The 25,502-nt window shown below is 33.7% G+C and overlaps 1 protein-coding gene across 10 annotated transcripts in view; it reads left to right on the top strand.

Moving 5' to 3' along the window:
- The window catches only part of BIRC6 (baculoviral IAP repeat containing 6), a 210,646-nt gene that overhangs the window by 72,560 nt on the left and 112,584 nt on the right, over positions 1-25,502 (top strand). For 6 of the 10 annotated variants that reach the window (XR_011491208.1, XR_011491210.1, XM_070476650.1 and 3 more), the window contains 15 exons: positions 1,372-1,519; positions 2,529-2,662; positions 6,866-7,012; positions 13,215-13,402; positions 14,175-14,498; positions 14,732-14,831; positions 16,867-17,081; positions 17,347-17,555; positions 17,865-18,211; positions 18,855-19,074; positions 19,584-19,717; positions 20,457-20,594; positions 21,979-22,106; positions 24,014-24,145; positions 24,970-25,185. Coding sequence is in view for 8 of the 10 variants with exons in the window: in XM_070476650.1 (XP_070332751.1) it covers positions 1,372-1,519; positions 2,529-2,662; positions 6,866-7,012; positions 13,215-13,402; positions 14,175-14,498; positions 14,732-14,831; positions 16,867-17,081; positions 17,347-17,555; positions 17,865-18,211; positions 18,855-19,074; positions 19,584-19,717; positions 20,457-20,594; positions 21,979-22,106; positions 24,014-24,145; positions 24,970-25,185 (2,780 nt within the window). In the remaining 2 variants the exon portion in view is untranslated. The remainder of the gene's footprint in view (positions 1-1,371; positions 1,520-2,528; positions 2,663-6,865; positions 7,013-13,214; positions 13,403-14,174; positions 14,499-14,731; positions 14,832-16,866; positions 17,082-17,346; positions 17,556-17,864; positions 18,212-18,854; positions 19,075-19,583; positions 19,718-20,456; positions 20,595-21,978; positions 22,107-24,013; positions 24,146-24,969; positions 25,186-25,502) is intronic. The other 4 variants (XM_070476627.1, XM_070476635.1, XM_070476622.1 and 1 more) reach the window with 3 other exon arrangements.

Genomic DNA, 25,502 nt, shown 5'->3' on the forward strand with positions numbered 1-25,502 from the left:
GTGGAGTTCCTTAAAATAATTGAGTTGTTTGGTTGTTTAGTGATGGTAGATCAGATGTTACAAACTAAAATGTCTGTAAATGCCAGAGAGATATCGTAAATTAGTTAAATGGTTCATACACATATAGTGTGTGAATGGTAGGGTCTGTGGCAAATTGGAATTTTCTGAAAGGGACCAGTGAGTTTTTTTTTTTTTACAGCACCTAAAAACTGTGGAAATGCCATTCAAGAATGAATGTAGTTATCAGGTAGGAATTTACTATGAAGGGCTACTGCTTTGCCCTTTACCTAGTGTTATTATTTATTTATTTATTTATTTTGAAGACATTTCTCACAGTCTTTTATTTCATAAATAACCAATCCATTCAAAAAGTTATCTCATATTCCACGAGAATTTGACCTTTGTGGTGTATCAGAAAAAAAGCTTGCTTAAAGTGAGTTGATAAGTGGTTGCTGCTGCTGCTCAGTGTGATCCCGTGGACTGTAGCCCGCCAGGCTCCTCTGTCCGTGGAATTTTCCAGGCAAGGATACTGGGGTGGGTTGCCATTTCCTCCTCCAGGGATCTTCCCAACTGAGAAATTGAACCCGAGTCTCTTGTGTCTCCTGCATTGGCAGGTGAACACTTTACCACTGTGCCATCTGGGAAGCCGGATAAATGGTTATTTTATTAGTATCTTAATTTAGACAAAGAATCCGTTTATATTTGCCTTTAACCATATATTGACTAAAACTATAAACTCTTTTGTTACATAGAGTAGAATGTTTTGGACTTGGTTGCTTACTATGATAGTTTCTGGTGTTTAAAACAGTCTCTTGAAAACAGTGTTAGAGGTTGGGTGCTTAAATTATGGGGTGTACTTAGTACTCAGATATCTCAAGTTTTATAAAAGAGTAAAAATACATCGTCGTGAACACCTTTTAAGATCACTTTTGGTCTATATCTAACTGGCAATATAGAATGACTACACTTCATTCACTTGCTGAAGTATGTTATTTGTAGCTCATTCCTATCTATTGTTTTTGAAATTTTTCCTACAGAGAAAGAGTATTTTAGGAAAGATTGTTTGAAGGATCTGACATCTCCACTTTTCTAGCTATTCTAAAATGTCCCTCAGAATCCTCTCACTTAACTGAAAATCTAAATGACTAGGTTGACTTTGTACACTTCTCAAAAAATATAATGCGATTCTTTGTCAGCATCATCTTAGAGTCCTCCAGGGAGTTAGTCCTTCTTTGTAATTTGCCCTTACAGATTTTCTTTCCAGAAAATCGTTCTAGGAAAAGAGGACATACTCATAAATGTGAAATCTGAAGTTTTCTTTGTAAAGGAGAAATGAGGAAAAGAAATATTAATTTGTCGTTGTTGTTTCAGGTTCTGTCTATTGGTATTTTGTCTTACTGAATTATGTTAAAGATGATGATTTGGCTGGGTGCAGCACTGCATGTGCGTCTCTGCTTACTGCTGTGTCCAGACAGTTGCAGGACAGGTTAACACCAATGGAGGCTTTGCTTCAGACAAGGTATTTTAACTTATGAAATGACTAATGATGGGCCTTTCTGGATATGGTACTACCTTTGCACAGAACTGTTACGGTATATATTTGCTTAAGGTTTTGTTTCCCTCTATTTTCTCTGAGAATAATTCCCTTTAACAACTTTGGAAGTCCTGGAGATGCTTATTTGGAAGGCTAATTATATTAAAAATCTTTATAACTGGTGTTTCTTGCTAGTGGAAAAAGCACTTAAGGTAATTTGTTTCTTCATTGTTAAAACTTTGTAAGGTGAAACTGTGTAAATCATGTATTGCCCTTAACTAGTATTCTTTATGTGCCATTTGCTTTTCTAAAACTTAAACATAATGAAATAAGAAATATCTAAAGGTTAGATTTGAGTTCTTTTTGAAGTAGAGTGTTCTGTTATTTAAAGCACTCACCTTTATAATCATCTTTATTGATTAGAAATCTTGATTTTGATGAAATGTTACCAAAAACCTTTATATCTCCTGCTGAGTCAGTGTCATGATTGAGGCAAGGGAAGGGTGCTTGAAAGCCTCTTTTTGATTCAGTGTACTGATGAAGGTTCAATCTTGGTTCAGTAGTTACCAGCTTAATTGAAATCACATTTATTGAGTCTCTGCACTGTATCTTTAGGAGCATAGGTTTGCAGGGAACACAGTTCAGGTTCAGTGAATCTGACTTAAATCTGGTTAGTGTCTCTCTGTCCTGTATAAAAACTGCTTTTGAAGTGAAGTGAAGTCGCTCAGTCATGTCTGACTCTTTGCGACCCCATGGACTGTAGCCTACCAGGCTCCTCTGTCCATGTAATTTTCTGGGCAAGAGTACTGGAGTGGGTTGCCATTTCCTTCTCCAGGAGATCTTCTCGACTCAGGGATTGAACCCCGGTCTCCCACATTGTAGGCAGATGCTTTACCATTTGAGCCACCAGGGAATTGCTAAAGCTAAGTAAATAGAAAAGTTATTAATTAGATGACTGACAGGAAAATCGCTAGGACCTTGTTTTATTTTTCAGATATGGATTGTATAGTTCACCATTCGATCCAGTCCTCTTTGATTTGGAGATGAGTGGCTCTTCTTGCAAAAATGTGTACAACAGCAGCATTGGTGTCCAGTCTGATGAAATTGATTTGTCAGATGTCCTTTCAGGTAGTAAAATGTTTGATTAAAGGAATTTCTGAATTTTTTACCTTGGTTTAAGATACCATCAATTTTTAATAGATTTTAGTTATTCCATTCTGTCTTTGGGAACTAAAAGTTTCTGGAAATTAACTTTTGTGTCTGTGAATCATTAAACTATTTGCTTTGTTTCTCAACTCCCCCATCAAAAAATATTGACGTTCTTTTTGACAGGGTTGCAAATTTGGGTTTTTTTGTTGCTTTTGTGTGTGTTTCATTACGTTAGTATGACTTTAATGTTAATAGACTAAAATTTGTTTATTCGTTGTAGTCTTTCCAATTTTATTTGGTGTGCCTTTGCTGTCTGTAAAATCAGAGAACATATTATTTCATATTACAGAAAATAAAATAAATATATAAGCGTTTTTAGTAAGCAAAGATGGAGAAAGAAAAAATAATTTTCTGCATTTTCTATCATACTCTTCTGAGGTAAACTTGGCACACAGTGTTACATGTATTCTTGGATGCTCTTCTAAAGAATCTGCTTTTGGGACTGAATGTATAACACTATTGGTATAATCTCTTCAGATGCTAGAATTTGGTGTTTTTCTGTTGTTAGAACAGTGATCACTTTATGTTTTGTTTTCTTCCTTCTTATTGAACTTGTTACAACTGTTGTTAGTAAACCAGAATGTTAAAAAATTTACTTGTACCATGATAATTACCATGTTAAACATAAGTAAGTTCGGGGAGTTAGTCTCAGTTTTGTTTAAATTTAGTTATGAATTGTGAAAAAAACAAAAGAGAAAAATAAAATACAAAAATAAAATGCAAAATATCTCAAGTTTAACCTCTCCACTCTCTTAGGTTACCGTTGTTAACAGAATGTTTAGCTATTTAGACTTGTTTGCTACACGTGTTTATGAGCATTTTTAAGGAAAGAGATTATATTATACATCTGGTCTTCTTGCTTTTTAATAAATTATTCTGTTTGATGACTTAGGCTCCGATTACCTCATGCCAGTGTGTGTCTAAGTGACATGTCAAATTATGAGTAGACCTCAGAGGAGGGGTTCGAACTAGACCTATAGATGCCTCCTGTACACTTTAGGATAGAATGAAGTTTGTTACAGAGAAACTGTAAGAAGACCATAAAGCTCAGGCCAAGCCAGGGGGTTGGTTAAATACACAAGAGCAGCCATATTCATTTTAGAATGACTATTCATCTCCATATGAATGTCTTATTTTTTTATTCCTTACCATCAGACCTTCTGCAGCATTTCCTTTTTCAGTTAATGGCATCTGTAGCACAAAACAGAAATGTGAACTGTATCCTCTCTCTCTCATCCTCCACATCGGGGCTGTCATCTGATCCTATCTATTTTTCCACCAACCTGTGTTTGCAATTTGCCCATTCTCTTACCTCTCATGATCACAGGATTTTAGTCCAGGTCACAGTCATCTTGAACCTGGACTAAAAAATAGCTTTCCAACTGGTTATTCTGCATCTGTTCTTGGCTCACTTCTGTTCATCCTTTACAGTGCAATGATTGCAGTCATTTTTAAATGTAAACTTGATCTGATTATTCTCTCAAGGTATCTTTCATGTCTTCCCAAGATTGTACCATCCAAAGTCTCTAATACAGCATAGATGATCTTGTATGATCTGACTTTTTCCCTTCCCCTGTTAGTTTTCTTTTTGTGGTCCTATGATTCTCAAAGTGTTGTCCATAGGCCCTCTAAGGGTCCCTGAATCCTTTCAGGGAGTCCATGGGTCAACTGTTTTCCTATCTGCCCTTTTCACTGCATAGACTTTTGTACTGATTATGTGAAAGCATGATGATCTTCCCCATACACTTAAGAGTCAGAAACATGATGGTTTTACTTAGAAATATCTTTGATGAAATAGCTAAAATCACTAACTTTATTCAGTTTTGAACCCAGGAGTACACATCTTTTAAATATTCTGTGATGAAATGGGAAGTGTGCATGAAACACTTCTGCCGCATACTGAAGAACCATGGTTGTTTCAAGAAAATGAACTTGTGTAGTTGTTATAGCTGTAAACTTCTGTTGCTTATTTCATGGAATGCCATTTTTATTTGCATGAATGAGAAACAAAATGTGTTCATTCAGATTTGATTATTTGGCAGGTATTTTCTCAAAAATGAATTTAAAAAGCGTGTCAGTATCCATCCAATTGATAGTTATTTGTTGCCAATGTTAGAAGTAGAACTTTTAAGCAAAGATTAGAATTTTGGAAAACTTTTGTCCTCCAAAGAAAGCTTGACAGCTTCTCAATACATAATGACTTTTCTGATGGGCTGTGATATTAGTGTCATTTTCTGATATTATATAAGCAAGTGTATTAACTTTTGGAAGATCTGTATATAGTAATGAACCAGTATTTTCCAAATGGTTGATGCGTGGTGAGTCATCATCATACTTGGACAGAAGATTCCTTAAAAGAATAACATAGGCCAACTAATTTTGCTATAGCAGAGTTTGAGAAGGTCTTTTTCAAGATTTCAGATATTATATTGCAATTCTAAACTGGCACTTTTCAAATTTTTGAATATTTAATACTTTATTAAAATGTTCCTTTCTTTTCTAACTATGTATATTCTTTGTCAGAGTTTTTTTTCATATATTTCTGCCAAAGCATCATCATGCTGTTGTAGATTGGATCCAGATAGGAAAATCCAACTACCTTTGATAAGCCACATATTAAAGAGATTTGCAAAAATGTAAGACTTTGCCAAACTTCTCATTTAAGTTATTTTTGTTTTAGAAGACAGTGATTTTTTTCATCAAAAATGAAAGATTTTATATCTAATCACATTAATTTATTACTATTATGTGAATTAATGTTTAATATATTCTCTTCTTAAAATCTCTACTTTTGTAAATCTATATATACAACCAATATAAATGAAAGCTCAATTTTTGAGTTCTTTTAATTATTTTAAAGATGTGTAGAGATTTTAGGATTGAGAAATGTTCCTGTAGGCACATTTTTCTTTCAGTTCCTCTAATGTGCCATGTTCCTTTCTACTGAAGAGATTTTATTCATGTCATTTCTTCTGCCTGGGTTCCTCTGCCTCCTTGGAGTAGATGCATAAAAATCTTTTATTCTTCACATGAATCTCTTCATCTCATCCTGGAAGTATTTTACTGCCCATTCACTTAGATTGATTTCGCCTTGACTTACTTGTCTTGTGAACTTCTCCTAAGTAAAGTGTAGCACTTTTTTTTAAGGTTCAATTGCATAATTATTTGTTTCATATCTGGTAAACTTGAATAGAATATGCATTTCATGACAACTAGGGCCTGTCATTTTTCTCTTGTATCTCCCATGTCTTCTATTGAATAAGTGCTCAGTATATTATTATTTTTTTTAACACATGTATCAGGTCCTGTGCTGGGTGCAAATGGATGTTGGAGAATAAGGTTTTGATAGTTTAGTATTGCGTTTAATTTATTCCTTTAGGTTTTTTCTGTGTCTCCACTCTTTTCATCTTCTCTTTCTGTTTTACTTTGTCTGATAAAGAATTCTATTTAAAAGTATTGCTCTGATTTTAGAAAATTTGCCAAGTACTAAAAATGACATTTCCCTCTTCCTCCCATGGTACCATATACGCTCTTAATTCTTTTGTGTTCTTCCATCTAGTCTTCTGTCGTTCATGGTTTGCATGGATGTGACCATTTGATTTTTTTTCTTACTGCTACATGTGCTAACTTATTTTTATGATCATAAAGCAGTATATCTCATTCTAGAATATAATCTTGCTAATATCTTAAGAGTATTTTTTAAATTTTAATTTAGTCATTTATACACTTGATATCATAGAATATATTCTGATTTTTTTGCATGCTTAAATTAATCTAAGTAGCCGTCTTATTTTTTTCCTTATTTAAAATATTTATTTTTCTTTTGTTTTCTGTTCCTCATTTAAAATCAGAATCACTTGTTCTAGTTTCTTGTTAATGTGTATGCTTCTTGTTAATGGTTGCTTCTGTGCAACGCTGCCTCTGTAGTACGGAGCAGTCCTGTGGTACCTCCTGTTAGTGAGTTTTCTTAACAGCACGTCCATTGTTGAAGCCCTGTGTAAAGTTAGTGCATTTATACATCTTTGTAATTAAAATTGAAGTAGTGGCTATAATTCTCACTCTGATTGTTGCCCTGTTAAGATGAATTCCCCCTTTGTAAAACCTGTCTCTCCTTTGTGTTAGGAAGTGGAAAGGTTAGCAGCTGCGCAGCGGCTGAAGGTAGCTTCACGTCTCTCACTGGACTTCTAGAAGTTGAACCGCTGCACTTTTCTTGTGTGTCAACTAGTGATGGAACAAGAATAGAAAGGGATGATGCAAGTACGTTTACTGGTATGTACCTTCTTTTGTTACGTACATTTTTTATTGCATATTTTATGTTGCAGTAAAGTGATATATAAGTTTACATATCTGTTTATATTATCTGTGAAACTCCTTCACTGTTGTGTGAAGTGGAAACTTGTTGGTTGGAGGGAGATTCTGAGGAAAAATCATAAGTAGTTTCATATCTTTTCTAAGTCTACTCATGGGGTTTTTTCCCCTACATTCTAGAACCTTATGTTAAATCTTTTTGCTTTTATGTGTGTGGAATTTTAGAAACATTTCAATTTGGAAAATATCAAACATGATAAAAGTAAAGGGAAGAGTACAATAAATTTTTTATTTTCATTATCCATCTGCAGTAGTCATCAACTGTCAGCCAGTCTTGTGTGTAGTTTTAACATCATGGTGTTATTTCTTGCATTTAAAGCTAAAAGTATATTTGTTAGTGTCTGTGAGAAGTTCGAGATGAGTGAAGAGGGAAAACTGTTTTTTCAGCTAGTTTAAAACAACTTTGGATACATGAACCTGCTATTTGTGTGTTTGAGTCTGTGGTGGTGGTGATGCTTTAAATGAATGATTGATGACAACTTGTTTATTTTGTACATCTTTTTTTCTTTGTTTTTTTCTTTATGTTGTAAGATCTGTGTTACACGTAGTTCTGTCTGGGCACAAATAATTGAAGTTTTTGTAATTAGAAATATTGGAATATGATTTTATATTTGTATTATAGTCACAGATGTGTTTTTGAATATTGTCTTGAATGAATTCTACTGTTTGTGTTTTTTCGTGAGTGTCTTTGTTTCTTCAGAAAGTAAAAATAGTTGCTTAGAAGTCATGAAAGTCATGAAAAATTTAATCACTTGGGTCCAGAATGGCAGCGTGTTTTAAAGGGAGCTTAACAGTTGTTTGAGTGCCTTTTCATTCAGAATCATATTTCTTGCAATTGTGGAAGTAACCACTAAGTGAAATTCATGGCTTATCTAGCTGAGAGTTTTAATTTTAAAATAAAATTTTGTATTTCTTTTATGTGGAGATGCCAGAAGGATCAATATCTACTTATGTTTGTTTTCTTGGACTATTACAGTCATTTTATAGAAACTTACACATTTAGTGTGGCATGGAAACATGCCATAACAAGAAAATAAACTTCCAGAAAACTATTTAGTTTTATTTATTGATTTATTGATTGATTGGCTGCGGAATCTTAGTTCCCGACCAGGGATCAGACCCATGCCCTCCACAATGGAACCACAGACCACCAGGGAGTCTGAGAACTCTTTAGTTTTTTAAATCAGGCTTTTTTCTTTGGAACTGTCATGAAATTAATTTTTTTATTTTAAGAAAATTAATGTATTTTTATAAGTAATATTTTCAGAAGGTTTGAAATTTAAAACAAAAGATCTGATTTGAAAAAAGTATTCCTTTACATTCCTACCCATTTCTTCTGCAAAGCAAATAACAGGACCAGTTTCTTGTCGTTCCAAAAGTAGTCTATGCTTTTTTGGTTTTTTTTTTAGTCTATGTTTTTATTAAAATTCAACTTTGTATTGCAGTCAGATCAAAACTGTTGCCAGCAGAGGGATTTTATTAAATTTTAAGACAAAATCCTGAGTTGTGATCATAAGGTGCTAGAAGATGAGTGTAGTCTCTCAATTTCTGTCTCCTTTTATTTTGAAATATGTTAATTGTGAAATACAATACTCATGCAGAAAAGTGCAGTAAACAATTGAATAGGGAAGCAATTTATCACAACACAAACCGCCCATATGATTACCAGGTCAAGAAACAACATTTCCAGTATTCTGTAAACAAATTTCTTTATGCCTACTTCAATTTATTTTTCTCTCACTCTCTGAAGAAGGTAAACATTGTCCTGACTTTTTATAAAGAGTAATCATTTCTAGGTTTCTATTTGTTTCTTTGTATAACCTCTTAGCTCAGCTTCCTTGGTGGCTTAGTCAGTGAAGAATCTGCCTGCAGTGTGGGAGACCTGGGTTCCATCCCTGAGTCAGGAACATCTCCTGGAGAAGGGAATGGCAACCCACTCCAGTGTTCTTGTTTGAGAAATCCCATGTTCTGAAGAGCCTGGTTGGTTGCAGAGTGGACACAACTGAGCAACTAACTTTCACTTTCATAACTTCTTAGCTACATGTTCCTAAACACTGGTTGAGTAAGGTCTGTGTGGTATAGAATTGAATTTATGTATTTTTTGGTCAGCTGTTGAAGTTCATGTTATGATTGTTAAATTCACCCATAATGTTTAGTCTGTGCTTGGTGAAGTGTACTCTGTATATCCACTTGGATATACAGTTTGCTAATTGTGTTCTTCAAATTCTCTCTTTATTGATTATTTTATGTTTCTTTTTTTTTTTTTTTTTTTTTTTAATAAGATCAGTATGTTAAATTCTTGTCATTATACTTGTGGATTTGTCTGTTTTGGTTTCAGCAGTTTTTCTTTTATGCAATTTGAAGCTATCATACAAATTTAGAATGGTTGTATCTCTTTTATGAATTGAATCTTTTATTGTTAGGTATTATCTCTCTCTAGCATTGATTTTCCTAAAATTGCTTCTTTTGATATTTCTGTACCAGTCATCAGCTTTCTTTAGGTTACTATTTGTATGGTATATATTTTTACTTTTACTTTTCAGAATCTTCTTATTTTAGATATGTCTTTTATAAGCAGAATGTACTTACCTTTTTTGTCCTGTTTCTTTCAATTATTTAGCTTATTTACATTTAATATAATTACTAATATATTTGTATTCAAATCTACCATGTATTTTATATATTCTGTTAGAGTTCTCATCTTGCCTATTAGATGTTTCTTTTTTCCCTTTGTCTCCATTTTATTGGTCTATTTTTATTGAGCTATTTTTCTTCTTTTTATTATTTTTAGCAGTTATCCCAGAGAGCATAATATACATGTATCCGTGACACCCAGAAATCCAGTTACTTTTTTTCCCATGTGGTGCAAATATATTGAACATTATTTAATCGCTACTTTGAGTTATATGGCAATATGACTTCATACCTTAATTTTATATTATTTTAATTCTCGAGGTTATTGTTATGATTTTTGTATTCAGTATTCATTTGGATTTACCTTACAATTCCATTTTCATGTCTCTTTATTTTTTTCTTTGCTTTTGTAGTAGCAGAATGACATTTTTCTTGGATTGTTTGTCTTTTATGTGTTTCTCGTGATTTAGCTCATTTTCCTTTCAATATTATTTGGGTATTAGATTTTAAAGTCAGTAGAAGGCTAAAGTATACATGTTGATATTTAAAGTCATTTAAATTATCCCAAAAGTATAAGGACAACATAAATGCTTCAGTAAGTCCAATAATTTTCCCTCTAGAGTTGGAATGAACTGCTATTGCTTTGGTGGAACAGTTGGTAGAGCAAGTAGATTTTATTTTGGGGTACACAGCGTATATGAGATATGATTGCACTTTCTTTGACCAAACTCATATAGTTGAATTTGTGCATGGTATATGAGGTATTGGATGGCTTCAGTGTAGTGATTTTTTTTTTTTAATAGAGGAAATTTTTTTATTGTAAGAGGCTATGCACAGTTTTGTTGTTATTTCTATTTTGTGATTATAACTTAGTTTAAAAAAAAATAGTTCATTTGAATTCTGGCATAACATACTCATTGTTAAATGTCAAAATATGCTGTTAGATTACCTCCCCCCCTCCTACTTTTCAAATATTTATAGTAAATTTTACTTTCCTCAGTTTTACTTATTTATATTTATTGGGATATGGTTGATTTAAAATGTTGTGTTAATTTTTTCTGTGTGCCTTCCTCAGTTTTAGATACATTACCTGTGAAATAGGGTAAAAATATTACCTACTCATGGGCCATTGCAAAGTTTAAATGAGTTAAGTTCCTTACTTAGCATTGTGCCTAACATTATATTTGATTTCACACGGCCCTTGGTTCTAACCCTAGTTCTACCACTAAGGTTAGCTCTACAGGGTAACTTCTACATTTCCTATTATTGTAGCAGTTGTCTTTCCTACATATAAGTGAGTCTTTCTCTTTCTGACTTATTTCACTTAATGTAATAATTTCCAAGTTCACCCCTTTTGCTGCAGATGGCATTATTTCATTCCTTTTCATGGCCATGTAGTATTCCATTGTATATGTATACCACACCTTTATCCATTCATCTTTTGATGGGCACTTAGGTTGCTTCCTTGGCTTGGATATTATAAATTGTGCAGCAATGAACATTGGGGTACATGTATGTTTTTTCGAGTTAGAGCTTTCTCTGGTTATATTCCCAGGAGTGGGATTGCTGAATAATACAGAAATTCTATTTTTAGTTTTTTAAGGACCCTACATACTGTTTTCCATAGTGATTGTATCAACTTACATTCCCACCAACAGCATAGGTGGGTTTCCTTTTCTCCACCCTCTCTCCAGCATTTGTTACTTGTAGACTTTTTAATTTGGCCATTCTGACCAGTGTGAGGCAATACCTTGTTGTAGTTTTGTTTTACACTTCTCTTAATAATTAGTGGTGTTCTATATGCAAAACAGAAAAAGAGACTCAGATGTATAGAACAGACTTGTGGACTCTGGGAGAAGGCGAGGGTGGGATCTTTCAAGAGAACAGCATTGAAACATGTATATTATGTAGGGTGAAACGGATCACCAGCCCAGGTTGGGTGCATGAGACAAGTGCTTGGGCCTGGTGCACTGGGAAGACCCAGAGGGATCGGGTGGAGAGGGAGGTGGGAGGGGGGACCGGGATGGGGAATACATGTAAATCCATGGCTAATTCATTTCAATGTATGACAAAAACTACTGTAATGATGTAAAGTAATTAGCCTCCAACTAATAAAAATAAATGGAAAAAAAATATTAGAAAATAGAAAAAAAAATTAGTGGTGTTGAGCATCTTTTCATGTATCTGTTGGCCCTCTGTATGTCTTCTTTTATTTAGGTCTTCTGCGCATTTTTCAGTTGGGCTGTTTGTTTTTTTATTGTTGTGTTGTATGAACTGTTTGTATATTTTGGATATTAAGCCCCTGTTGGTCGCAGTTTCCCAAATATTTTCTCCCAGGCCATAGGTTGTCTTTTTGTTTGTTTATAGTATGTTTGCTCTGCCTGTAAGTTTGTTTGATTTCATTCATTGTTGAATCAACGTTTGTTGATTTTTGCTTTCATTTCTATTGCCTTGGGAGACTGACCTAGGAAAACATTGGTGTGATTTATGTCTATTTATTCATAGAATGTTTTGCCTATGTTCTCTTATGGGAGTTTCATGGTGTTATGTCTTATATTTAAGTCTTTAAGCCATTTTGAATTTATTTTTGTGTATGATGTGAGGGTTTGTTCTGACTTCATTGGTTTACATGTGACTGTCCAGCTTTCCCAGTGCAACTTGCTGAAGAGACTGTCTTATTTCCTTTGTATATACGTTCTTGCCTCTCTTGTCGAAGATTGTGTGAGTTTATGAAATTAAGTTTTTATCTCAGCTTTTCTCAAAATGTTTTACACAGACACTGGTAAATATTTAATGGGAAAAAAAGTTCTTTTATACTACATATTTGAATAACATTGAAAAGGGGAGTAAAAATATTTTAAACTTGTGTAATTTTATAGATCTTTAAAAATTGTAATATTCATGGGTAAGCAGTGTGTGCCAGACTTATTTGTGCATAGGACATGTTTCTGTTCCTGTTAGTGTTCTGAGGAAACACTGTTTTACATATTGTATGTGGGCCAGATTCTCTTTTTAGGCTATGTTGTAAAATGAGAAATCGGTGTCAGCAGTCTTGTTAAACGATGTTCTTATAATTGAAAGTTTCCTGTTTTTTTTTTTTTTTTAGCTTTTTAGGGGAGGGAGCAGAGGTGTTGTTTCTGTAGAATCTTAGTAAAGCAAAAATCAGTTTATTTCTCATGCTCAAACTATATAAGATTATTGTTTTGTATTTTCATTTTAGCCATATTAAATGAAACGTCTTCAGGCTAAAAATATTTTTAAACTTGAAAGTATACTAATTTTCTTTGGCTAAGAAATCATTCTTGGATCCCTTATACTTGAATACTGTTATTATCGATATAGCTTTACCATTAAGATTTCCTGTCAAGAGTTTTATTTCTAAATGAGAGTTCACTGCTGCTCAGCGTCACAGCGCGTGCCGCTGCGGTCTCTGCGCTGCCTTCACCTGCTCTCCCCTTTGTCTCGGCAGTGAGCTCCTTCGGGGTCGCTCCTGCCGCGGGCGGACTGGCGTCGGGGACGGCGGGGGAAGCCTCGACGGCCCTGAGCTCGGCGGCCCAGGTAGCTTTGCAGTCTCTCTCTCATGCCATGGCTTCAGCCGAGCAGCAGCTGCAGGTGCTGCAGGAGAAACAGCAGCAGCTTTTGAAGCTTCAGCAACAGGTTGGAGACTCTTTGGTCTTTGTTCATGCTGTCTCTAAACTTCAAAAGCTGAAAAAGTACTGTACAAATGACTGTTATTTTCATAAAGGAAGTTAGGTTTGACCGATCTGAGATAACCATTTTCTGCAAAAATTGAGGTAACATCTTCATGATATACTTAAATTTTTAAAAATTATATATATGCATTTCATAGTACATAATCTTGGGGAATATAATTGATATTTTCTTTGTAATCTTTAAAATCCATTCTTTATTCTGTTTATAAATATTCTTGGTCAAACATAAGTGTTAACGGTTACTATTTTTATGCCTTGTAAAACCTAAAACAACATTTAAAGACACTAAATAAATGTGAATTAAAACTTAGTAATAATAGCAGATGTTTTGGAGATTTTGTTGTGGACTATACAATTCCTAGTGACAGATTGTGTCAGGTTAGGCAACATGAGAATCCACTTCCTGTTAATATTTTGTTTTGAGTATAATTTTGTTTCTTTATTTACATTTAATTGTTCTGCTTCTTTTCCTCCTTTGCTTTGAGAAGGTCCTACTGCCCAAATACTCAGGAAATTTAATATTAGATTTTTAAGGAAATATATATGCAACATAGAAGTACACCATTCATATTGAGTCCATTTTTTAACTTATTTTCATTTTTATCACACTAGGATCCAGTTAATCATGTTTATTTTCATATATATACCATATAGTGTTCCCCAGAGTATAGGTAGGCAGGATTAGTCTATATTTGTTGCTTTTACTTCTTTTACAGAAAGCAAAGCTGGAAGCCAAGTTACATCAGACAACAGCTGCAGCAGCTGCAGCAGCGTCAGCAGCATCAGCAGTAGGTCCTGTTCACAACTCTGTGCCTTCCAACCCAGTGGCAGCCCCTGGATTCTTCATTCATCCATCTGATGTTATTCCACCCACTCCAAAAACAACACCACTTTTTATGACTCCACCACTCACCCCACCCAATGAAGCAGTTTCCGTTGTGATTAATGCCGAACTTGCACAGCTTTTCCCAGGCTCAGTTATTGATCCCCCAACAGTCAATCTTGCTGCACATAACAAAAATTCCAACAAGTCCAGAATGGTAAATTACTATATTTTAAATAGGTGTTCGCTTAGACATTTAAAAATATTTTGATGTATGCGCTAACTTTAGAAGGCAAATTCAGTTAACTTGTTAATATCAAATCAGATTATTTTATAAAATATTACAGAATATACATCAGGAAATGAGACTTATTAACTTCATTTTATGGTTATTAGTTTTTATAGAGCAAAAGTGATATCAATATAGAGTTATACTTTTTTCTTTTCTAGAATCCACTTGGTTCTGGTCTAGCCCTTGCAATTTCTCATGCTTCACATTTTCTTCAACCTCCGCCTCACCAGTCCATTATTATAGAGCGAATGCATTCAGGTAATCTTTGATTTTCTTAAAGTATATATTTTTTTGCTTTGTCTGTTTGTTCTTAGAAGACAGTATTTTGTAGTTTGATTTTCCTGTGCAAATAAATCACATCTGCTCTTGGGAAAGTGCTTTTTACCAAGAGCAAACATCACATTAGGACTCAGACTGTGTGCTGGTGAAGCTGAATTGGAAGCATGCTGCTGAATAGTTTCATTCATTCTGTCCAGGCAGCGGGTTTGATCTCTATAAGAATCTCACCTCTTGGGCTATGGTTGGCATAAGTATCTGCCTCCATTGTAGCTGCATAGTTACAATTACACTAAAAATTATGCTTAAAGAGGTATTTCTAAGACTAGCATTAGTCTCATGGTTCTAATCTTGGAACCATTTTTTTTGAGAATAGCTGACAGAGTTACTACTACTGATAGTAACTGAGTAGGATTAACATTTCATGGTCTCTGGATAACTAAGGTTTTACTTAGGCCTCTACCATGCTTATATTGCTAGAGACCTATGATCAGGATAGGTGCTTTCAGTTAGAGTAGGTTTACTAATATACCATAGGAAATATTTCCCTTATTACCCTACCAGCTGTTATTTCTGGGCTTGAGCAGCAGCAGAACTTAACAAAATCCTTGTTGTGTTTTTTTTTCTTTTAAACTAGTTTATTTATTATAATTGGAGGCTTATTAGGCTAATTACAGGATTGTGGTGGTTTTTACCATACGTTGACATGAATCAGCCGCAGGTGTAAGTAATGTGACTATAGTGAGTACTGTACTAGTTTCACTATGTGAACAGTTGAACCATATTTGCTTTATTGCAGTGGGTAGTTTCCTCTTCGGAAGAGTTTTTTAAAAGATGTTGACAGTGTTTTCTGCCCAACTAACCATTCATTGGTAGCAACATTAGTGTTTTTGGCATTTAGAGTGAAATTTATCATCTAGTCTTATGCGTCCAGTCTTACGAAGTGTTAGCAGTTGTTTACACTCTGATTTGGTTTTTTATCTCTGGCGTTGACTATGGCATGTTAGCCCCCTAAAGGGGAGAATTATGTTTTTCATTCAGTAGTCTTACCTGTTTAGGAAAAATTACTGATAACTCCCTGGTTTTCCATAAAACTGCTCTGTGGAGATATCACTAGTTGTATTAGTTAAATTTAGTTTGGGTTCCTTCACCATATAGTGTAACTAGTAAAATTGCTCTCTGGCCCAAACCCAATAAAGAAGAAAAATAATTAGGATTTTTATTAATGATTCTGCCTACTATTTCAGTACTTGACCTTATTCCTGAAATGTGTGTGAGATGCAAATCTGCTCTCCCCTCAGATCATTGTTTCCTTTCATTAATATGAGCTCACACAGAGAAGACATGCTGCCTCTTCAGTGTGGCCCTTAATAGTAAGCCTTCTGCTTCATCTGGTACTGAGCTGAAGAGACAGTGATGTGTCAATATGGGAGGGAGGCACTGTTTGAGATAAGCTTTACCTGTCTCCATTGTAGGGCCCTAGTAAGAGATTTTTTAGTGTGGTAGTAATGCCTACATGTGGTTTAGGCCTTAAACTTTACCTTTACATCTTTACCCCAATGTAAGATGCAGCTCCAAAAGATGTTAAACAGGGCTTAAGAAAACCAAAATCAAATAATAAAATTTGGCATCATTAATACATTTAGTTGTAAAATTAGAAGGAAAAAAGACCAAGTGACCGAAAGAAGAACAGATAGGTAGTTTATTGAGTTCATCTATATTCTGTTTTTGCTGATTTACCTTTTTTGGTTTTAAAGTTTTAAAATAAGCTTATGTGTACAGTTGATTGCCTTCACAGTAACTTATTCTTATATATATTTTTAACTTAAATCTTGGAGTTTAATACAGATGGAAGTTTTAGACAATTTTTGAATGAGAATTTTTAACTTCTTAATTGTTTGTAGTTTAGTAAGGTGATTGTATGTTTTAAGATAAATGTTCCAAGTTGTTTTTGAGTGTATCTTGTGGTTAATTGTTGCGGTCTTTTATGTCAGCTGTTGCTCTCTCTGTCTCATAGGAGCAAGGAGATTTGTGACCTTGGATTTTGGCAGACCAATACTATTGACAGACGTATTGATTCCCACTTGTGGAGACTTGGCCTCCTTGTCAATTGACATTTGGACATTAGGAGAAGAGGTCGATGGGAGGCGATTGGTAGTGGCAACTGATATTAGCACCCATTCACTAATTCTTCATGATTTGATACCACCTCCAGTGTGCAGATTCATGAAGGTAAAGAACTTCAAGAAGATGAATTGATACACTCTCTCTGTTTCTGATAAGTTGTGAAAAATATTCAGACTTAATTTTAAAGTCTCCTTTTAAACTATATGTATAAGTTAATCACTTTGCTGCACAGCAGAAATGAACACAATATTGTAGATCAACTGTACTTTAATAAAAAATGTATCTTTATAATAGTTTTTTTAAAATACATGATTCAGATTTTTATTGTTGTAGATGAGTAGGTATGTATATTTATAAGTTTTCATTTCAGATCACTGTCATTGGACGTTATGGAAGTACAAATGCCAGAGCTAAAATCCCATTAGGATTTTACTATGGTCATACTTATATCTTGCCTTGGGAGAGTGAACTGAAATTAATGCATGATCCTCTGAGGGGAGAGGGAGAATCTGCAAACCAACCAGAAATTGACCAGCATTTAGCCATGATGGTTGCTCTACAGGAGGATATACAGTGCAGGTTAGTAGAAAATTGGTGTCTATTTTAACTTTTTGAAGCTGTATATTTTGTATAATGTCTTGGTCAAGAAATGCCTTTTCATAAGTATATAGAGAAAGGCAAAAAGCAGGAGGACACTAGCATGTTATAATGTTTAATGCATTAATATGATTAATAATTATTTATTTTTACTACTTACCAATTGATTAATTCTTTCTAATGGTTGTATGTTAACTTGTTTTAGAGATTTTATTTTTAGTGTGTATTCGTGTATGTATTTTAAAGAGAACATTGCAAGAATTATTTTATTCATTTATTTTTTGCTTATAGGTATAACTTAGCTTGTCATCGACTGGAAACTCTTTTGCAAAGTATTGATCTTCCTCCTCTCAACAGCGCTAACAACGCACAGTACTTTTTGCGAAAGCCAGACAAGGCAGTCGAGGAGGACAGTCGAGTTTTTTCTGCATATCAGGACTGTATCCAGCTACAGCTTCAGCTAAATTTGGCTCATAATGCAGTGCAGAGGCTCAAAGTGGCTCTTGGTGCAAGTAGGAAGATGTTAAATGAAACATCAGACCCAAAAGATTTAATTCAGACGTCTTCCACAGAGCAGTTACGTACCATCATCAGATATTTATTGGACACTTTGCTCAGCCTTCTTCACTCTTCCAATGGTTTGTATTTAGCTTAAGTACTTAAAAAGGCTGGAAATACATTTCATATGATTTTGTATGTTTTAATGTATTAATATTTACTGGGTACTATTTATTTTGATATCCTTTCTGATATGTTTTGAAATGTGTTTTTAGGTTGAGTGATTTTTTTCCCTTATTTTTATTTGTTTTTCTTAAATCTGTGATTAATTTTTTCTTGAGTTTCAGCTATTGATGTTCCACATCATTGTGTTAACTGGCAAAATAATAATTACTATTTGAAATTTCAACACTGAAAGCTGTTAATAAGTTGCTAATCTAACAGAACTGTCAGTTTCTAGCCAGGAGCTATTTTTGATCATTACATATGGCTGTGACCATGTGCACCCAAACATATACACATGCGCACGCATGTGCGCGCACGCGCGCACACACACACAGAGCTATCTGATTCACCCAACTTCATATAGAAGAAGTATAATCGATGTAATTGCTAATTTTTTCACAAATAGCAATTAAAATTCCACATATAAGAAATAAATAAATAGGAAAATAAATAGACCAGATTTTGCTGGTAAGGAGGAAAGCCTATCTGGGAATGCTGATTTTGATCCTACAGCATGCTCTTAAATAGGAAATTTTACTGTTTTCTTTCTTGTAATAGGACACTCTGTTCCTGCAGTTTTGCAGAGTACGTTCCATGCCCAGGCCTGTGAAGAGCTTTTTAAACACCTGTGCATCAGTGGAACCCCAAAGATACGGTTGCATACTGGTCTTCTACTTGTTCAGCTGTGTGGTGGTGAAAGATGGTGGGGCCAGTTTCTTTCCAATGTTCTTCAGGAATTGTACAATTCCGAGCAGCTTCTCATCTTCCCACAGGATCGGTAGGTTAGAAAATGCCGGAATAAAATGTTGTCAGTGGTTTATCCCCACGGTGTTCAAATTGGAAATGTTGTGTATGTGCATACCGAGTGGGGAAAAATTAAGCATGTCTTTTCAGAGTTTGAGCAATGCCTGGTGAAGGGCATATTGAAGAAGATTCTACATGATATAACTGAACCATATTCTTTAGTTTCCTAACTGAATATATGGAGTTGATTGATTTGTGTTTACAAGTGTTTCCTATCAGATTCTATTACTGTATGTGTCAAATGTATTTTTTTGAGTCTGTGATAATGTTGTCTCTACCTGATTTCTTGTGGATAAAGTTAGAAAATATAAGCAAATAGCTGAAAAAGAGCTATTTTTAACATTGTGCTTCCAGATATAAATCTTACTAATAACCAAATAGTCTGTCATTACTCTGTTAAATTACAGTGTGAATTATTTTGAATATGAACAGTTAAATTGATTCATACCCAGTGTTTTATTTGTTTTTTTTTTTTTTTTTTAGGGTCTTCATGTTACTTTCCTGCATTGGTCAGAGATCACTTAGTAACAGTGGAGTATTAGAAAGCTTACTTAATCTGTTGGATAACTTACTGTCACCTCTTCAGCCACAGTTACCCATGCATAGGAGGACAGAAGGTATTATTTAAATTAGTGTTCTTCAGTAAAAACATAAGATTCCTGTAAATACTGTTTTTGTAAACTATCTACTCTGAAATATTTATTTTAATATTCATTTTGCTGCACATTTTGTTGATATTTTTGTGATACAGACTTTTTAGAATGACAAGCCTTCATGTGATTGACTGCCTTGTGGTTACCGCTTTTTCAATGAGTTACCTTTTCTTTATGTGAATTTTGAACTTGGAAATTATTGTGTATGTTGTTTTCATAATATCATGATTAAAATCAGGCTCTTAAGTTTAAGTTTTGCAGCAGCATTGCTGTTCTGTTTATTGATAATGAGCTTTGTTTGAGCAGGAAAATTGTTACTGGAATAAAAACTGTGAAACATAGTGTAAAACTATATGTCTTGTAAATTGAGAGCTTTTTTAAAAATTTCAGCCCCCTTTAAGTTTAAGAATAGCTTCTTATACCTTGTTTTCTGTAAGTTATTACCTGTTAGATTCAAATTATACTTATGGATCTGTTTTTGTACCATGAAAGATTTGTTAAATCTTCCATTAGATTTGATGTGTTACTCAATTTGTGGCCGCAGGTTTCAATTTTGAGGCTTACTATAAATAAATGTTAGTGTTGATAATTATATGGTATATTTTGGAGTTATAAGATATCTTAATTTTATAATTATTTTACCAGACTGCATTAGGATTCTTAGGGTCACGTGACTGTTTCCCCCCCTTTCGTCTCTATCCAGGAGTGCTAGATATCCCCATGATCAGTTGGGTGGTTATGCTCGTGTCCAGGTTGCTGGATTATGTGGCAACTGTGGAAGATGAAGCAGCAGCTGCAAAGAAACCTTTGAATGGTAAAGACAGGGAGAGGTTTATGACAGGTATCACAAGTTTATAATAATCTGCGGATGGGGATTTTGAATGACTATGCAATTTTTCCAGAACTGACTTTGGCCTGGAGATTCCAGCTATATGTAATTTATGTAAGGCATTAGTTACCTTTAGCAGTGATAACACACTTACACGTGAAGCTAATGAGAAGGAAGTCTGAAGGGTTACTGTGGTTTACGGTGTTTAGTGTGTTGTTCCATTTACTGTTATAAAATGTTTCTGTTAATTAACTGCAAGTGACTTGTATGCCAAGATACAGAAATTCTTAGGTTTTTGTGAGTTGTAATCTCCATAAGCTTGAAGCACAGAAAATTTTTTAAATGAAAGGAAATCAAAGTGTAAGATAAATTATTTTCTTCTTGTTTTCCAAGTTAATAAGACTTTATGAAGCAGCTACATATCATATGTAAATATAGATAAGAATTTCCATAAAATTTGGAATTTTAAAAAATTATTAGGATTATACTATTAAAGGGCTGTTGAGATGTTTTATGCGTTAATCAGTTCTTTATGATACACATTGTTTGAGAATAGGGTGGGGAATTCTTTTCATGCACAAGGATTTTTTTTTAAACCATGCTGTATATTAATATCTGTAGGTCACTACTTAGTTATAGACTCTAGAAGTAAGACACAAATGCAACTGCATGTAAAGTTGGAATATAACAAATAGTATGTGAAGCCTTAGTTTTATTCATAGTATTCAGGTATTATGAAAACACATTGGTGGAAGACATTTTTTTAAGGCCTGAAGAATTTGAATTGACTTGACAAAAGGATAATAAGAGAACAGAAAAAGCTGTCATTAGGTTAAGCAGATGTGAAAAAATTCATTGAGGATTGGTGACATGTGGGATTAAGCCTGAACTGAACAGAATGATCAGTATGGAATAGTCTGGACACATTCCAGAATGAGAAGAAATAGAGCTATATAGCATGGTTTTTTAACTATTCAGTCTTCTTTTCACAATCATTAAATCAGATTATTAAGTATCCTTTTTTTTTGGATACCTGCACAGAAGCATAGAGTTTGAAATAGGCAATAGCGAGCATTTTGTTGTTACATTTGAGTGACTTTATCAAAGTGGTATTGTACAAAGATTAATTTTAAACAGTTGTGGAAAAAGTTGACTGTTCCCTTAATGGAAAGATTGAAGGAATAGAGAACTCTGGTCTTAAAGTCACTTAGGGTCTAGGTTAACTTTTCTAAGATCACATGTTCTTAGCAATTTCTTTATGATGGTTTCCTTAATTTTTTAAAAAAACTGCTTTGTTGTGATTGACACGTTTATTATTTTATATTTTCTAGGTATGAACAGTACTTTAAAATCACATTTATCATAATTGCTAATACAACTTTTCCTTGCTCTGTAGGTAACCAGTGGAGTTTTATTAACAATAGTCTGCACACCCAGAACATAAGTAGATCTTCCAAAGGCAGCAGTAGCCTTGATAGATTATATTCCAGAAAAATAAGAAAGCAGCTAGTTCATCATAAACAGGTAACTTTCAGTATTTTTTTGCTTGGGTTGTTTTAGTGTTTGAGACATTGTTTGAGGTAGACTTTCCATCAGACCTTAGGTATGACATTTAATGAACTACTTAATTTAGGGAAATTACTTGACACTTTTGAGACTGAGTTTGTTTATTTGTAAGATGCCTACAATACATAGTTCACAGATTTTTGCCAAATTCTTTTAAACTGTCTACCTTCTCACATGTCTGATACTACTTTCTAAGTACAGCCATCATTTGTGTAGTCAGAAGACATATCTGCCTTTGTTTGCTCAATCCAGTTCATTTTTCATGCTGCACCTAGAGAGTTCTTTTAGATACAAACCTAATCATATCACTCCACCTCTAAATTGTTAGTGTTTTCCAGATTATCTTTGAATGATGGTAAAACTCCCTTAACGTGGCTTTAGCATATCTATCATCTGCCCGTCTAACTTTTAGGTTTGAATTTTGGCCTAGCCATATTGAATTTGAGTTCCTGGACCACCTGCAACCAGTCTTCTCCTCCAAGATTTATTTTAGCATGTGCTTATTCCCCCATCCCTTCCTCTTCCCCCGCCAAACATTTAATTTACTATTTTGCTTGGATAATTGAACTTACTTTTCAGAAATTAGTTCATATTCACTTCCTCAAGGAGATCTTCCCTGGTTTCTAAATTAGAATCCTATAAAATAATCCCATGTATCCTGTATTTTCCCTTTCGTTATATTTATTGTATTCTTCTGTTGAGATTCTTTTAACCTGAGTTTATAGCTGATGTCAGATTCTCATACACCAGTACTTTATTATAGTTATATTTTAAAATGCATCTTCCTCTTTGTCTTACAGTATATATAGAAATATATACTATATCTTTAATATCCAGTATGGAGCCTAGTATGTCTCTTAAAAATATTCGTATAATTGATTTAAGATGAAAGAAAAAAAGTGAAGTCGCTCAGTAGTGTCTGACTCTTTGCAACCCCATGAACTGTAGCCTGCCAGGCTCCTCCATCCATGGGATTTTTCAGGCAAGAATATTGGAGTGGGGTTGCCATTTCTTTCTCCAGGGGATCTTCCTGACCTAGGAATCAAACCTCGGTCTCCTGCACTGCAGGCAGACTTTTTACTGTCTGAGCAACCAGGAAAGCTAATTTAAGATGAAGTGCGAATTTATATGAAAACATGTATGTTCTGAAAGTTTGTGAAAGCTTTGGGTTTTTTAAAAAGCATGACTTAGCACTAAATTACTTACTTTTACTTCTGAGTTTTTCTACTATGAGCAACCATTGGCCCTTTTGCAAGAAAAATGATGTAAAGCTTTTTCACATCACTGAAATCTGAATAACTTTGGTGAATTGTGATAATGTCATTACTCTGTTGTGATATTTTACTATTGTTAGGCAAAATGGGTTAGGCAAAATTAGGTAAAGTGTAAAAGAGATCTCTGCATTATTTTTAATAACTGCATGTGAATTTATAGTTATAAAATTTTTAATTAATAAGAATCATAGACATACCAAAAAATGTACTACTCTTGAAGGAGATTTCCATAAAAGCCAAGCTAGGACTCTTGTACAGTAAAAGTATTTTCCTAGTGTATTTAGAAATAATTCTTTTCCTCTATTTAAAAACATTCCATCAGTCAGTCTCATTAGAGGCTTACATAAAAAAAAGTATTCCACTTATTTCTCTTCTTCCATGGATAACAAATTGGTTACTTCTTAATTACAAAATGGGGAGATCTTTTATTTGGATTTTGGAGGTGATTTTTAAAAAAATCAATATAGTTAAAACTAGACTTTACAGAAAACTACTTATTCCATTAGTTTGCTATATGGATTCTGAGAAGTACAATAACTTATTTTGTTGTTTTTAACATTGCTAACTATAAGATTAACATTTTCTTTAAAGCAACTTAACTTATTAAAAGCAAAACAGAAGGCTTTGGTGGAACAGATGGAAAAAGAAAAAATACAGAGTAACAAAGGATCATCATATAAACTTCTGGTAGAACAAGCAAAATTAAAGCAGGCTACCTCAAAGGTATGATCTTTATTTTTTAATATAATTAGAAAAGTTGCTCTTCCATTTAGTATTAATATTTTAAATTATTTGAATAGTTAAATATCTTTAATAATGATCAGGAAGCTTTATGTTATTCTGCTTATCAGCAGAAAAATCTATCCTATGTACTTTTTTGAGGGGGAAGGTAGCTTTAACTCAAGGAAATACATGGATAATGTGGACTTAAAGTATTTTTCTAGTGTATTTTCTTTAAAATGGATTGTGTTCCAGTAAATTGATGATAAAAGGATTCAGGATGTGTACGGTTTTCCTAATGTGTCCATTCTAAGTGAAAATTAATTTCAGTGATTTTTAAATAAAGTTTTTTTAAAAATAATGACTTTTTTTTTTCAGCTAGGGGGATAGCATTTCAATCGCAACGAAGTTTGCATATTGTGTTTCTATAAATATGAGATTACAATTATTACAGCAAAATTTGAAATGAATTAATACTCTATGCTTTGTATGTATAGGTTTCTTTACCATTCACCTTTAAAGATTATGTTTAGGGTGTTTTGGTAATATTTAAAGTAATAGATTTGCCCTGATAGAGCCTTTTTATAGAATTCCTCCTTTCTGAAATATTGTCAGACATCTGATGCATTATTGTAAAATAGACAAAGGTGTATATTGTCAGTATAGTTTTTAATAATCTTACTTTTTGAAGCTTATGGTTTGCTTAAAAATCATGTTCTTTACAGTTGTATGTTTTCTGAGTGTATATTTTCATCTCAGAAATAAACTCATATTGAAAGAATTTTCATTCAATAAACATTGACAATATTGTAAATTTCTGTGTATAGCACTTTAAGGATTTAATTCGGTTACGTCGGACGGCGGAGTGGTCTCGTTCTAATTTAGACACAGAAGTTACAACAACAAAAGAAAGTCCAGAGATAGAACCACTTCCATTTACTCTGGCCCATGAACGTTGTATTTCAGTAGTCCAGAAACTTGTCCTGTTTCTCCTCTCTATGGATTTTACATGCCATGCAGATCTCTTATTGTTTGTTTGTAAGGTAAGTAAACTAATAGGCCTAATTTATAATTACAGGCTTAGAGAATAAGAAAAAGAATGAAGAAAAAAATACAGTTTTAAATTGAGTTTTAAGAGAAATAAAAGTGCTTTGGTTTTCCTTTTATGCGGTTTAGTTTTTTTTAATGTGCCTTGAAAGATTTTAGAAATACTTGGGCACTTATTTTTAGGAGACCTATTATACATTTTTAATCTAGTTAAAACTAGATTAATGTAGACTTGAAATGTAAATAGTGTGAAGTGAAGTAAAAGTCTCTCAGTCATGTCTGACTCTGTGACCACAGGGACTATACCGTCCAT

Source organism: Odocoileus virginianus, chromosome 2 (assembly GCF_023699985.2).
Source record: "Odocoileus virginianus isolate 20LAN1187 ecotype Illinois chromosome 2, Ovbor_1.2, whole genome shotgun sequence".
Lineage (NCBI taxonomy): Eukaryota > Metazoa > Chordata > Mammalia > Artiodactyla > Cervidae > Odocoileus > Odocoileus virginianus.